The 13909-nt window shown below is 37.5% G+C and overlaps 2 protein-coding genes across 2 annotated transcripts; both read left to right on the forward strand.

The window, feature by feature from the left end:
* Positions 1 to 372: 372 nt before the first annotated feature.
* On the forward strand, positions 373 to 1723 carry LOC126381675 (uncharacterized). Its single transcript, XM_050031130.1, has 2 exons — positions 373 to 933; positions 1473 to 1723. Exons 1-2 carry the CDS (start codon positions 405 to 407, stop codon positions 1643 to 1645), a joined length of 702 nt encoding a protein of 233 aa, XP_049887087.1. The 5' UTR covers positions 373 to 404; the 3' UTR covers positions 1646 to 1723.
* Positions 1724 to 1778: 55 nt separating this feature from the next.
* LOC126381676 (uncharacterized) lies at positions 1779 to 8325 on the forward strand. The gene is made up of 4 exons (XM_050031132.1): positions 1779 to 2607; positions 2749 to 2937; positions 3322 to 3510; positions 4143 to 8325. The coding sequence occupies exons 1-4, from the start codon at positions 2544 to 2546 to the stop codon at positions 4277 to 4279; spliced, it is 579 nt and encodes a 192-aa protein (XP_049887089.1). The 5' UTR covers positions 1779 to 2543; the 3' UTR covers positions 4280 to 8325.
* Positions 8326 to 13909: the final 5584 nt, after the last annotated feature.

Raw genomic sequence — 13909 nt, forward strand, 5'->3', positions numbered from 1 at the left:
TTATATGTCTCTCTTCAAAGAAGGTACCTAGAGCACCACACCAACCTATTTCCTCCTGGCGCAAACCCGAAATCCCATTTAATACGGTACATGTGGATGTTTTAGGCCCATTGCCCGACTCGAAGGGATTTAAACATACCCTTATACTTGTTGACGCATACTCTAAGTACTGTCTTTTATATGCAATGAAAAAGCAGGACTCTGCTGAGTTGAAAAAAATATTTACGAATGCGATCTCCTTATTCGGTTCTCCTAAACTTATAGTTTGTGACAGGGGGCGCATGTTCGAAAGTTTAACGTTTCAAAAATGGGTAACCGACATGGGGTGTCAAACGCATTTCATAACACCCGAAATGCACAGGGAAAACGGACAGGTAGAGCGCTATTGCCGGACTTTGTTAAATATGTTACGTATTGAGGCCTCCAATGAAAACAGTCAATGGTCAGAGTCTCTTTGGCGATTGCAACTTACTTTGAATTGCACTAAACACAAAACTACGCAAACTTCACCCCTTCAATTACTTGTGGGTATAGAGGGCGCAACCCCTATAATCAGGTCCGTTATTCGTGACATTGCTATTGAAGACACGCATCCAAATCGAGAGGCAATACGCGAACTTCAACGCCAGCGGGCTTCCGACCTACTGGAGCAAAACAGACAAACACAGGACTTACGTGTAAATAGCGGTCGCAAGATCACCCGATCGTTTAATGTCAATGATATGGTTTTCGTTAATAAACATTCGCAGATGACAGGCAAGCTGGACTCTGGGATGCGAGGCCCGTATAGAGTTACTAAGGTCCTGCCCCACGGCCGTTACGAATTACGTTTGTTGGGTAACTCGTATGGCAAAACTACGCAGGCAGCCGTTGAGCACATGGTTGCCTGGCGAGGGGAGTGGACACCAGAGTCATGTGCTTCATTTTTTGAAAGTGAGTTCGACTATGTTGTTGTTTAGGTCTCTGCCTAACCCGATGGGAAATGGGCGTGATCTCATGTATGTATGTACATGTACGCGTCGAGCGCTGCTCCGCATGGTGATTGTATGTGTACGCGTTGAGCGCTGCTCCGCATGGTAGTTGTATGTGTACGCGTTGAGCGCTGCTCCGCATGGTGGTAGTACATGTACGCGTTGAGCGCTGCTCCGCATGATGGTAGTACATGTACGCGTTGAGCGCTGCTCCGCATGGTGGTTGTATGTGTACGCGTTGAGCGCTGCTCCGCATGATGGTAGTACATGTACGCGTTGAGCGCTGCTCCGCATGGTAGTTATATGTGTACGCGTTGAGCGCTGCTCCGCATGGTGGTAGTACATGTACGCGTTGAGCGCTGCTCCGCCAGAGACAAACTAAGTAGGTGCTACCGTAATGTTGAGCTAGGATCCATTATCGCTTACATGTAGTCGCTTACAGCGATTAGTATAATATGCACCTATTTCATTTCTAATACAAATATTTTATAATGCTTACAGCTATGGATAACGAAGATGATCAGCCAACTCAACCTCACGCGGGACCATCTATGGAACATGTCGTCCAGATAGAACACCAGCCGAGCAGAGTGGGCGAGGACGCCCACGTGTCAGGAGAGGCCGTGTTAGAAGAAAGTGGACACACGGAAGGGGACATGACAGCTAGTCTATAAAAGGCAGCGCACGCCCGGCGCGCGCCCCATTCTGCGTTCGACACTCGTAGCGATCACATCTCCTAGACGTTGTTTATGTATTACTGGCTATGTGTTGGAAATTATATTTTTTATCTATGGCAACTCAGCCGTAAAAAAAACTTCTTCTCTCTGCGACATTAAAAATGTATACGTGTGCTCTTTCGCAATAAATTTATTCAAGTGGATTCGCCGTATTTTATTGTGAAGAAAGCGATAAAAACTCTTCATAATTTGGTCCTTCGAGAGCCGGTGCAAGCGTTCCAGTGCGGAATTTCATCGCGAGTTAACAAAAATTAAAATTTTCGGCGGGCGGCGGTGGCAGGACGTTATACATTTCGTCAAGATTTCGTCTTGAATCCGACCGACTACGCTGCGAGAACGAGTCCAAAAGAATACGAACCAAGAAACCGTGAGTGCATACGCAAATATACTCAGAGGAAGTGCAAGAAGATATCCAGTGAGCTGCAAATTATTATTATTAGCTTCACTGCAAGAATTCTAGAAACATCTTTTTTTGCTACCTATCGGAAATCGGTAAGCTGAAACGAAACGCAAGAACTAGCAATAGTAACACTACACGATCGAAAAGTGAGTTCGGGGTGAGTTTCGATCTCACTCGCTCCACAAGCTTCATCGCAGGAGTGAGCGGGACGCAAGATCATCGGCCTTCGGACATCTCGTTCGATACGAAAAATCGTTCGCGTGTATTGTTTATGGTTTTATTTTTTTTATAGCGTAGCGTTGTTCGTTCTTTTTCATATTTTATCCGCCATTACGTTTGTACATTTTACATTCAACGAAAAAATAATTGTTTGTAACGAAATTACTAACGTAGCGATATATTTACAAGTAAAAATAAGTTTAAAGTTTTGTAAACATGGCAGAGGAGAAGGAGAAAGAGAAATTAAGCACACTTGTTGCCAAACGTGGATACATAAAAGGTACGCTTACACGAATTCATAAATTTGTTACAGATTCCCATGAATTGTCTGTTGTATCTTCGAAATCACAATTAGAAGCCAAACTAAATCATTTAGTAAACACATTTACTCAGTACGAAAACCTCAATTGCCAAATTTCAGTTCTCAACCAAAATGATATCGAGGATTTTGGAAAAGTCGAGGAAATATTTTACTTTTCCAAGGCCATGTTACTTGACGAAATTGAAAAACGCAACAAGAACGACTCCTCTTCTACTCCTCCGCCAAGTACATCCAGCGTAAACGACAGGAAACTCAAACTTCCTGCAATAAACATAGAAATATTTGATGGTAAGTCCTGTGCAAAATATGTAACATTCATAAACCTATTTAACTCGTTAATTGATAGTGATCTTAAGCTAGATAACATACAGAAGCTTCATTATCTCCGAACATATTTAAAAGACGAAGCATTTAACATCATAAGTGAACTACCGTTGACGCAAACCAGTTACTTGGAAGCCCTCAAATTATTAAAAGAACGCTATTATAACAGGCACAAAATTATCAATGAACATGTGTCATTATTATTAGATTTGCCCACGTTAGGGAGGGGTAGCAATGTTAGAGATTTTGTATCACAAATTAAACAGACGCTCGCAGCTTTGAAAAACTTAAACATTAACGTTGAGTCATGGGATCCTATCCTAACTATTATTTTATTACGCAAATTAGATGGATTCACATCCCGCGCCTTCCAACTCGAAAGGGAGATTGGGAAGGAGCCAACAGTTGCCGAATTGTTAGCATTCCTCGAGAAACGAGCTCTAGCTGCAGAAAATTCTCCGGCAACTGCAAGCAATTGGAAGCCTGCTTCAAGACTGGCAGTCAACATAGCAGTCCAGGGATCATCCTGCAAGAAATGTAAGTCGACTGCACATAAATTATATAGTTGCAAAAGTTTTCAACTACTGCCATCAGCAGAGCGAATACAATTTGTCAAAGACAATAATTTATGCAATGTTTGTTTAAACAAACACAATGGGAGATGCAAGTTTCACTTCAGGTGCAATCTTTGCAAGAATGACCATAATACATTGGTGCATCCTGAAGTCATTTCCACACCAGTAACATTATTTTCCAATGTCAATAATAATGTGTTGCTCCCTACAGCACAGGTGAAGCTGTTCACAAAGGACAACAGAGAAGTACATGTAAAGGCAATACTTGACTCCGGGTCACAAGCATCCCTAGTCACAAGCAAAGTTATTGATGTACTAAAATTGACCCCCATGCAATCTGACACCAATATCGTGGGAGTCACAAATTCAATTAATAATGTCAAATATTCCATACCTCTGGAAGTGTCATCACTGGTATCAGATTTTAAAACCACAGTAAATTTTCATGTTGTTGACAAAATTACTTGCAAGTTGCCCCAACAACCCATAGACTTGACAAAATTAAAGATTCCCCCTGGTGTACAACTGGCTGACAAAACATTTAATGCGCCATCCGAGATAAACATGCTGATGGGTGCTGATGTGTTTTTCCAGGTGCTCCTGCCATCTACTCCGACGACGAGCACACAGCCGCCGAGCCAGCCCTCGTACCAGCCATCGAGGCAGCCGTCGTGTCAGCCGCTGAACCAGCCATCGTGCCAGCCGCCGCCGAGCCAATCGCAGCAGCATGAGCAAAAAGATTCAGCCTTACCTATAATTACTAACACCAGGTTTGGTCATATAGTGGGGGGTGCTTTACCAATATTCAACAAGAGTAAAAACAATGCTAATTGCAATATAATATCATTGCATTGTCACACATGCGATAACGATATCAGTGAGCTAAATGAAAATATAAAAAACTTCTGGAAATTAGAGGATGTTCCCCAAATACTAAGTGACAAATGCAGTGAATCAGAGCAAGCTGAATTAATTTTTTCTAACTCTGTAAAACTTGAAAATAATAAGTTTCAAGTTGATATTCCATTAAAAGTAAACCTTAATGAGGTCAATCACACCTTAGGTAGCTCTTTTGATCTTGCATTATTTAGATTTCTTAGCTTAGAAAAAAGGCTACACAAAAATATTAATTTACTAACTCAATATCAAAATTTCATTGATGAATACATTGACTTAGGCCAAGCGCACTATGTTGATATTAATTCATACGATTTTTCTAAAGACCCTGTATATTTTCTCCCTCACCACCCAGTGGTAAAGGAGGCAAGCAAGAGTACACCCATGAGAGTAGTTTTCAATGGCTCCATGCGAACAAATAAAGGTGTATCATTAAATGACATACAGCTTAATGGGCCTAAAGTTCAGCGTGATCTTTTTGACATATTAATGTTGTTTAGATTTGGAGAATACATGGTTACTACAGACATCAGGCGCATGTTTAGGAACATTAATATAAATCCTGCACATAAACCACTTCAAAACATACTGTGGCGAAATAACTTGCATGAGGAAATTCGGTGTATATGCTTAGATACTGTTACTTATGGTTTAAAAAGCTCGAGCTATCTCGCGACACGGTGCTTACTTGAGTTAGCTAATAGGTTTGAGCATGAACTCCCTCTAGCTTCTTTTGTTATTAGAAACTGTACATATATAGATGATGTGCTATATAGCAATTCAAACTTAGATATTTTAATTGAAACCAAAAGACAGTTGTGTGCAATGTTAAAGTATGGAAGCTTAGAAGCTCATAAGTGGTCTTCAAATCAAGCCAGTGTTCTGTCAGATATACCAATTGAAAAACAACATTTTGATAGTTTAGATTTTGAACAAGATTGTAATTTTAATATGAAAACTTTAGGTTTGCAAATGAACTTGAAACAAGATTCTTTCACTATTTCAAGTCCTGATAATTCGTCATCAGAAAATATCACAAAAAGCACGGTCTTAAGTTGTATCGCGCGGTTCTATGATCCCCTAGGTTTTGCTAGTCCGATTATAATTAAGGCTAAGGCTATTATGCAAAGATTATGGGAAGACAAGTTAGATTGGAATGCTCCTGCACCCAAAGAAATTGTTCATGACTGGCTACAATTTTCTAACAACTTAGCTAGCATGCAACCTATTCATTTAGATAGAAATATACCAATACCAGAGACAGCTGTTGCAGTACAACTCATTGGGTTCGCCGATGCGTCCTCCACTACTGGCTACGGGTGCTGTCTATACTTACGTGTGGTGGACACAACAGGTAATGCAAAACTTTTCTTACTCTGCTCCAAGTCACGAATAAACCCACGCGCAAAGCCACTCACCGTCCCCAGGCTCGAACTGCATGCAGCACTGTTGTTGGCGAAGCTTGTTTCTAAGGTATATGATACACTTCATATAAAAATAAAAATTGACAATGTTTATCTGCACAGTGATTCGAAAATCGTGCTCGCTTGGATCGAGACAGATTTAACAAGGCTTCAGGCTTATATTTCAAACAGAGTGAGAGCAATTAAGGAGTTAACAGGTAACTGGAAATGGCTGTACGTACAGTCACGAGACAATCCCGCTGACCTCATCAGTCGTGGTGTGGATCCGCAAGTACTTCCCGGCTGCGCCCTCTGGTGGAATGGTCCGACCTTCCTGCAAGAAAGGGAGTATCAATTTGAAAACAATAATGTATACTTACCTTTAGAAAACTTACCTGAAGTGAAGACTGCTCCTTCCTCTGCGTCCCCCGCTGATGTAGTCCTTCTCACTGTAAAAGAAAATGAGTTCCTGCGATCCTTTATTAACAGGTACTCAGATATTAATAAAATGACACGTATCATGGCGTACATTCTTAGATATCGTGATAATCTCCGATTAAAGGTAAAAGATAAAAATATTACATTTGAAAAAAGACATCTTTCTACACAAGAATTACAAAGGGCATTAATTGAGATTATCAAATACGATCAGAGTATTCATTTTCATAATGAGATTAATTCATTACAACTGCAAAAAGAGGTAAGTGGTTCTTTAAAGTCCTTACATCCATTTTTAGACAACGAGAATCTTTTAAGAGTAGGCGGAAGGCTTCATAACTCCGATATTAGTTATGCACAGAAACACCCTATCATTTTAGTGAAGGGCTCTATTATTACCGAATTGATAATTCGTAGCGAACATGCTAGGCTGTTACACGCTGGTCCCAAATTGTTGTTATCAAGCCTTAACCAAAAGTATTGGATTGTAAACGGCATAAGAGAGGTAAAAAAGGTAACACACAAGTGCATCACTTGTTTCAAGTTAAAAGCGTTAGCATCTAAACAATTGATGGGATCTTTGCCGAGTGATAGAGTTGTTCGTCCCTTGCGAGCATTTCAAAAGGTAGGATTAGATTTTACTGGAAGTATTGAGGTTAAACAGTCGCGAATTAGACGTTCTGTCATAGGAAAAGGCTATATTCTTGTATTCGTCTGCTTTAGCACCAAAGCTGTGCACCTTGAGCTAGCTTCTGATCTCACCACTGCTACCTTTCTCGCGTGTTTTAAGAGGTTCATATCTCGAAGGGGCTTACCAAGTGACTGTTATTGCGATAACGCTAGTACATTTCGCTGCGCAAGTTCTCAGTTGAACGATTTATACAAACTCTTAGGCTCGCAAAATCATCAAATGCAAGTTAATAATTTTGCAGCACAGAATCAGATCAACTTTCATTTTATTCCATCATACTCGCCTGTATTTGGTGGTTTATGGGAAGCCGCTGTTAAGAGTACAAAATATCATTTGAAACGCATAGTTCAAAATAGTTTATTAACCTACGAGGAACTAAACACTGTATTAGTACAAATTGAGGCAGTACTCAATTCGAGACCTCTGTTACCAATGACTTCTAATCCCGATGACTTCACATATTTAACCCCGGGACATTTTTTAATAGGCACGTCATTAATGACATACCCTGATCATGATGTAAGTAATAAACCTGTAAACAAATTAAAAATGTGGAATGTATGTAACAATATGGTGCAATCCTTTTGGAAAATATGGTACAAACACTACTTAAATGTCTTGCAGTCTAGGCCAAAATGGCAAACAGCTAAGAGCAATATTACGATTGGTTCTCTTGTACTTTTAGTTGAGAATAATTCTCCTCCCTTGAATTGGCCTATGGCTCGTGTTACACAGATTTTCCCTGGCAAAGATAATCATGTTCGGGCATTTGAAGTGATGACTCCGAATAGAAAGAAACACATTAGGTCTGTAACTAAAGTGTGTATTTTACCATTAGATTAAGAATATGTTCCTACAATTAATTACTAAAGTTAGAATAAGATTGTGTTATTTTTTACTATTATAAAACCTAAGATAATTAATCTTTCATACATACTTAGATTCTTTGATACAATGTAAATACAAACATATTCCATTATCTTTAGTATGTACAATTTGAAAACTTTCTTAGTTACATATAATTATACTTACAGTTACAAGGTATACTTAGTTACAAATAGTATAACTTAAAAATAGTTATAAAGTAAGGTAAAAAGTAAAACTTTGTTTTAAGTTAATAAATACTTTAGTTGTCATTCATGCTGGGATTACAATAGTGATAAAATGTAAACTTTTCACATTTATATGTGCTATAATACTTAATTATTATTGTTTCCTTGCTAGGCCCCCAGCATGTTGGAAATTATATTTTTTATCTATGGCAACTCAGCCGTAAAAAAAACTTCTTCTCTCTGCGACATTAAAAATGTATACGTGTGCTCTTTCGCAATAAATTTATTCAAGTGGATTCGCCGTATTTTATTGTGAAGAAAGCGATAAAAACTCTTCACTATGTAAATTCTATTTTGCTTAATAATTCTAATTGCTTAATTTATTTCTTTTTGTTAAAATTCATTATTAAATTAAACTCCAACTATTCTCCCTCGTTCGTTTTTTTTTAAATAATAAAGCTGGCCATCGCTAATAACAGTTATATCTCATTCCTACAGGAACCTACACATAGCTATAGCTAGCTATCTATTAACATTAAAACTCTTTCTAGAATCACATTACGCCAATTAATTGATCTGATTTGTATAAGTTTTTTTATTCAACTGACTGTTACATTACATACAGATAAAATCTAATTACTTACACCACATAATTAATATAGTACTACATGACTAGCTACGCTTTAAACTTGAGGAGGTAATTCGATAGACATTTATACGAACTTTAAGCCCAATCAATCAATCAATCAATCATAGTAATAAGGTAATACTCATTTTAGACAAAGAAACGGATAGGTAATCAGTTCGTCAACGAAATTATAACACCTACACTTTGTTTACTATTTAACGAGGGAAAATAATCCTTACTAATATTATAAATGCGAAAGTAACTCTGTCTGTCTGTCTGTCTGTTACGCTTTCCCGCTTAAACCTCTCAACCGATTTTGATTAAATTTGGCACAGACAATCTTTAGACCCTGAGAAAGAAAATAGGATACCTTTTATTGCGAAAAGAAGGGACGAAGAGATTGAAATAGGGGTTGAAAGTTTGTATGGGATATTTTAATTTTAAAATATAAATCCATGAAACTTTATATTTAAGCACTTGATAAAAAATAATTAAACATTTGTTCTAGCGTTGCTGAAATTTCGACCAGTGAGGGGGTGAAATGAGGGTTGAAAGTTTGTATGGGAGTTCGTCATTTTTGGGGATAAAACCACGAAACTTTATATTTAGGAACTTGATAAGAAATAAAAAAACAATTTGTTAAAGCGTTTTTGAAAATTCGATCTTTGAGGGGATGAAATAGGTGTTGAAATTTTTTATGAGGTTCGTCATTTTTCAAGATAAAAATATTAAATTTTGTGTTTAGGCACTAAATAACAAACAAAAAATCGTTTGTTCAAGCATTTTGAAATTTTTACCAGTATGGGGGTGAAATACGGGTTGAATGTTTGTATGGGTATTCGTCATTTTTGAAGATAAAACCATGAAACTTGGTACGTAGGTCTCTTAGGATGTGCAGAGTTTTTCAACAAACTGATTTTCCGAAATTCGAACGGAACGGAACGGATTCGGAACGGGAACTACGAAGCCAAACTTTTTGTATACAAAATATTAACCACTGAACCTAGGAACATGATATTTAGTAGTTTTGGGTGTATCAAGTTAAAAAAATTTGGCTTTTGTAGATAAAGTTCCTTTTAACGAATACTCTGCATCGCCGCCACTGCCGTCGGTCGTCGTTCGTCGTCGCGCACATTCGCCGAAGTGTGGCGGCAGTCAACGGCGCTGTCTTGTGGTGGGGGAGCGCACGTGGTGTATACGTGGCCTGCTCGCGAGTGTCGAGTTCAAACAATTTCTACATTTTAACAAATAATAACAAAATAGCAAACGTTGTGTACAGAAAAGTTTTAAATTAGGTCATTTTAAAATATTTTTGTACACAACGTGACGCTGACCCCTGTAAGTGTCTTGGACATAAGGGACCGATAAATATTCCTAGGTAATTTCTGCCACTCAATGGAATACATAGGTACTTTATAACGACTGTTAACAGATATTTTTTTTTTAAATATACCTACTTACTCTCTTTTAATCACATGCTATACCGTTCCTTTTATATAATCCTTAATATTCAAATTAAAAGTACGCAGACGAAGTCGCGGGTACCAGCTAGTACCATATAAATTGCCTATCTCGTTAAGATAAGAAACGAGTATATTTTATAAAGAGATAGCCCCTAGAACTATCCACATTATCTAGAATAATAATAACATCGGTTATAGAAACAATCCCTCGAATTGCTCACGAAACCGTTTAATTGTTAAAATAAGTGCTAACCTCCTGGTGTAGACCGACGGGCACGACGGGCAGGCGGCGGCTGCATTGACTCATGCTCCGACACGCTCGAAGACGATAAAACACGCACTCGTTTTCTTCTTGATTGGGATTTTTCTAACATCCGTATTCGTTTTGACAATTCCTTTATACTATTTGATGACATTTTTAAAATAAAATAATATTACTTTTAATTTATTTTACAACTGACGTGCGAAAAGGCTGAGCACTAGCACACGAATGAAGCAACTACCGACCGGAATTCCTAGTGAGTGTTTGGAAGTACCCACATTAACAAAAAAAAAAAACAAAACAACGAAAATGTGAGTCTACTCTCAAATATAGTGTGAAAAAGGCGATTGCTAGGCGATACTACAAGTGTTATGCTAATCTAGAGGACGAAGCCGAGTATAATATGTATCACATTGCTTTAATGTACTGGACCAGAGAGAACGTTGTAATATTACCTGTCTTTTGAGATTGGATACATCACACTTCGTGAAAACTTTGTATCGTCTACACTGTTTCAAATTAGTAGATAAACGTGTCAAGTCGTTCTATAACAGATATCTGTTGAGATTGAAAAGCTGTACAAATTTTGAGGAAGCAAAAATTATAATGAAAAATTTAATTATAGTGGCACTACAGAAATATGATAGAAATAATAAGGATGGTAGCAAAAGCAAATGTGATAATGCTCGCGATATATTAACATCTTTTGGAGTGACAAATGATGAATCGGTTGCCATTGATTACGGTGATAAAAATGACGTGATTGAAACCAATGAAATGGATGAAAGCTTTGTGAACACCTTTACAACATGGTTCGATGCAGTTGTTGATACTGAAACCGTTCACTCTGATTTATGTGATAAAACAGACTATGAAAATATATACTACTAGCTGGTACCCGCGACTTCGTCTGCGTACTTTTAATTTGAATATTAAGGATTATATAAAAGGAACGGTATAGCATGTGATTAAAAGAGAGTAAGTAGGTATATTTAAAAAAAAAAAAATATCTGTTAACAGTCGTTATAAAGTACCTATGTATTCCATTGAGTGGCAGAAATTACCTAGGAATATTTATCGGTCCCTTATGTCCAAGACACTTACAGGGGTCAGCGTCACGTTGTGTACAAAAATATTTTAAAATGACCTAATTTAAAACTTTTCTGTACACAACGTTTGCTATTATGTTATTATTTGTTAAAATGTAGAAATTGTTTGGACTCGACACTCGCGAGCAGGCCACGTATACACCACGTGCGCTCCCCCACCACAAGACAGCGCCGTTGACTGCCGCCACACTTCGGCGAATGTGCGCGACGACGAACGACGACCGACGGCAGTGGCGGCGATGCAGAGTATTCGTTAAAAGGAACTTTATCTACAAAAGCCAAATTTTTTTAACTTGATACACCCAAAACTACTAAATATCATGTTCCTAGGTTCAGTGGTTAATATTTTGTATACAAAAAGTTTGGCTTCGTAGTTCCCGTTCCGAATCCGTTCCGTTCCGTTCGAATTTCGGAAAATCCGTTTGTTGAAAAACTCTGCACATCCTAAGAGACCTACGTACCAAGTTTCATGGTTTTATCTTCAAAAATGACGAATACCCATACAAACATTCAACCCGTATTTCACCCCCATACTGGTAAAAATTTCAAAATGCTTGAACAAACGATTTTTTGTTTGTTATTTAGTGCCTAAACACAAAATTAAATATTTTTATCTTGAAAAATGACGAACCTCATAAAAAATTTTAACACCTATTTCATCCCCTCAAAGATCGAATTTTCAAAAACGCTTTAACAAATTGTTTTTTTATTTCTTATCAAGTTCCTAAATATAAAGTTTCGTGGTTTTATCCCCAAAAATGACGAACCCCCATACAAACTTTCAACCCTCATTTCACCCCCTCACTGGTCGAAATTTCAGCAACGCTAGAACAAATGTTTAATTATTTTTTATCAAGTGCTTAAATATAAAGTTTCATGGATTTATATTTTAAAATTAAAATATCCCATACAAACTTTCAACCCCTATTTCAATCTCTTCGTCCCTTCTTTTCGCAATAAAAGGTATCCTATTTTCTTTCTCAGGGTCTAAAGATTGTCTGTGCCAAATTTAATCAAAATCGGTTGAGAGGTTTAAGCGGGAAAGCGTAACAGACAGACAGACAGACAGAGTTACTTTCGCATTTATAATATTAGTAAGGATTATTTTCCCTCGTTAAATAGTAAACAAACTAAGTGTAGGTGTTATAATTTCGTTGACGAACTGATTACCTATCCGTTTCTTTGTCTAAAATGAGTATTACCTTATTACTATGATTGATTACTGGGCTTAAAGTTCGTATAAATGTCTATCGAATTACCTCCTCAAGTTTAAAGCGTAGCTAGTCATGTAGTACTATATTAATTATGTGGTGTAAGTAATTAGATTTTATCTGTATGTAATGTAACAGTCAGTTGAATAAAAAAACTTATACAAATCAGATCAATTAATTGGCGTAATGTGATTCTAGAAAGAGTTTTAATGTTAATAGATAGCTAGCTATAGCTATGTGTAGGTTCCTGTAGGAATGAGATATAACTGTTTAATAAAGACACTTGCATCAAAATTTTATCATAAATTCCCTAAATTATGGCGCCTACCTACCCTCTAAGTTAGAAAAGTGATCAAATACTAACTTGAGGTCACTCAGTTTAAAAAAAAACATCGAAATCATTCCAGTAGCTATGGCGTCATGCGCTTGTTGACACGATCACGAAATCTAGATTTCCGCGGGAATGAGGTATTTTCCCGCCATAAAAAGTAGCCTGTGTCCGTGCCTAAGATCCTATCTTTAAATTAATCAAGTCTTATAAAATTCCGTTCAAACGTTAAGGCGTGAATGAGGCAAACTTTTAAAACAAACAATTAAAAATCACTAACCTAGTTTTGTCTACTGCCTACGCCTTAAGTACGATAGCATAAATATTAATAGGCCATATCCTTTTCTAGATTACTATCTATCAGCTAACTAAATTTCATCAAAATCCGTTGAGCCGTTTAGGCATGATAGACAAAACTCCCAGCAAAAACCATAAAAAAATCACTAACTCAATTCAGTTTTCTGCCTACTTCCTACCCCCTAAGTACGATGACGTGATCAATTTGATCGTACAACCGTTTTTAGATAACCAACTATTACCTTACTAAATTTCATTAAAATCCGTTCAGCCGTTTAGACGTGAAAGAGCAAAAGTCCCAACAAAAACGACTACAAATCACTAAATCAATTTAGTTATCTGCCAACTGCCTACCCCCTAAGAACGATGGCGTGATTATTTATAGCCTATGACCATTTCTAGGTTATCATCTATCACCATACCAAATTTCATCAAAATCCGTTGAGCCGTTTAGGCGTGAAAGAGTAACAGACAGACAGACAGACAGACAGACAGACAGACAGACAGAGTTACTTTCGCATTTATAATATAAGTATGGAATATGGAATTAGTATGGATTTACCAAATTTTGTGACATGTTTC

The sequence above is a fragment of the Pectinophora gossypiella genome, unplaced genomic scaffold (assembly GCF_024362695.1).
Source record: "Pectinophora gossypiella unplaced genomic scaffold, ilPecGoss1.1 Pgos_80, whole genome shotgun sequence".
Lineage (NCBI taxonomy): Eukaryota > Metazoa > Arthropoda > Insecta > Lepidoptera > Gelechiidae > Pectinophora > Pectinophora gossypiella.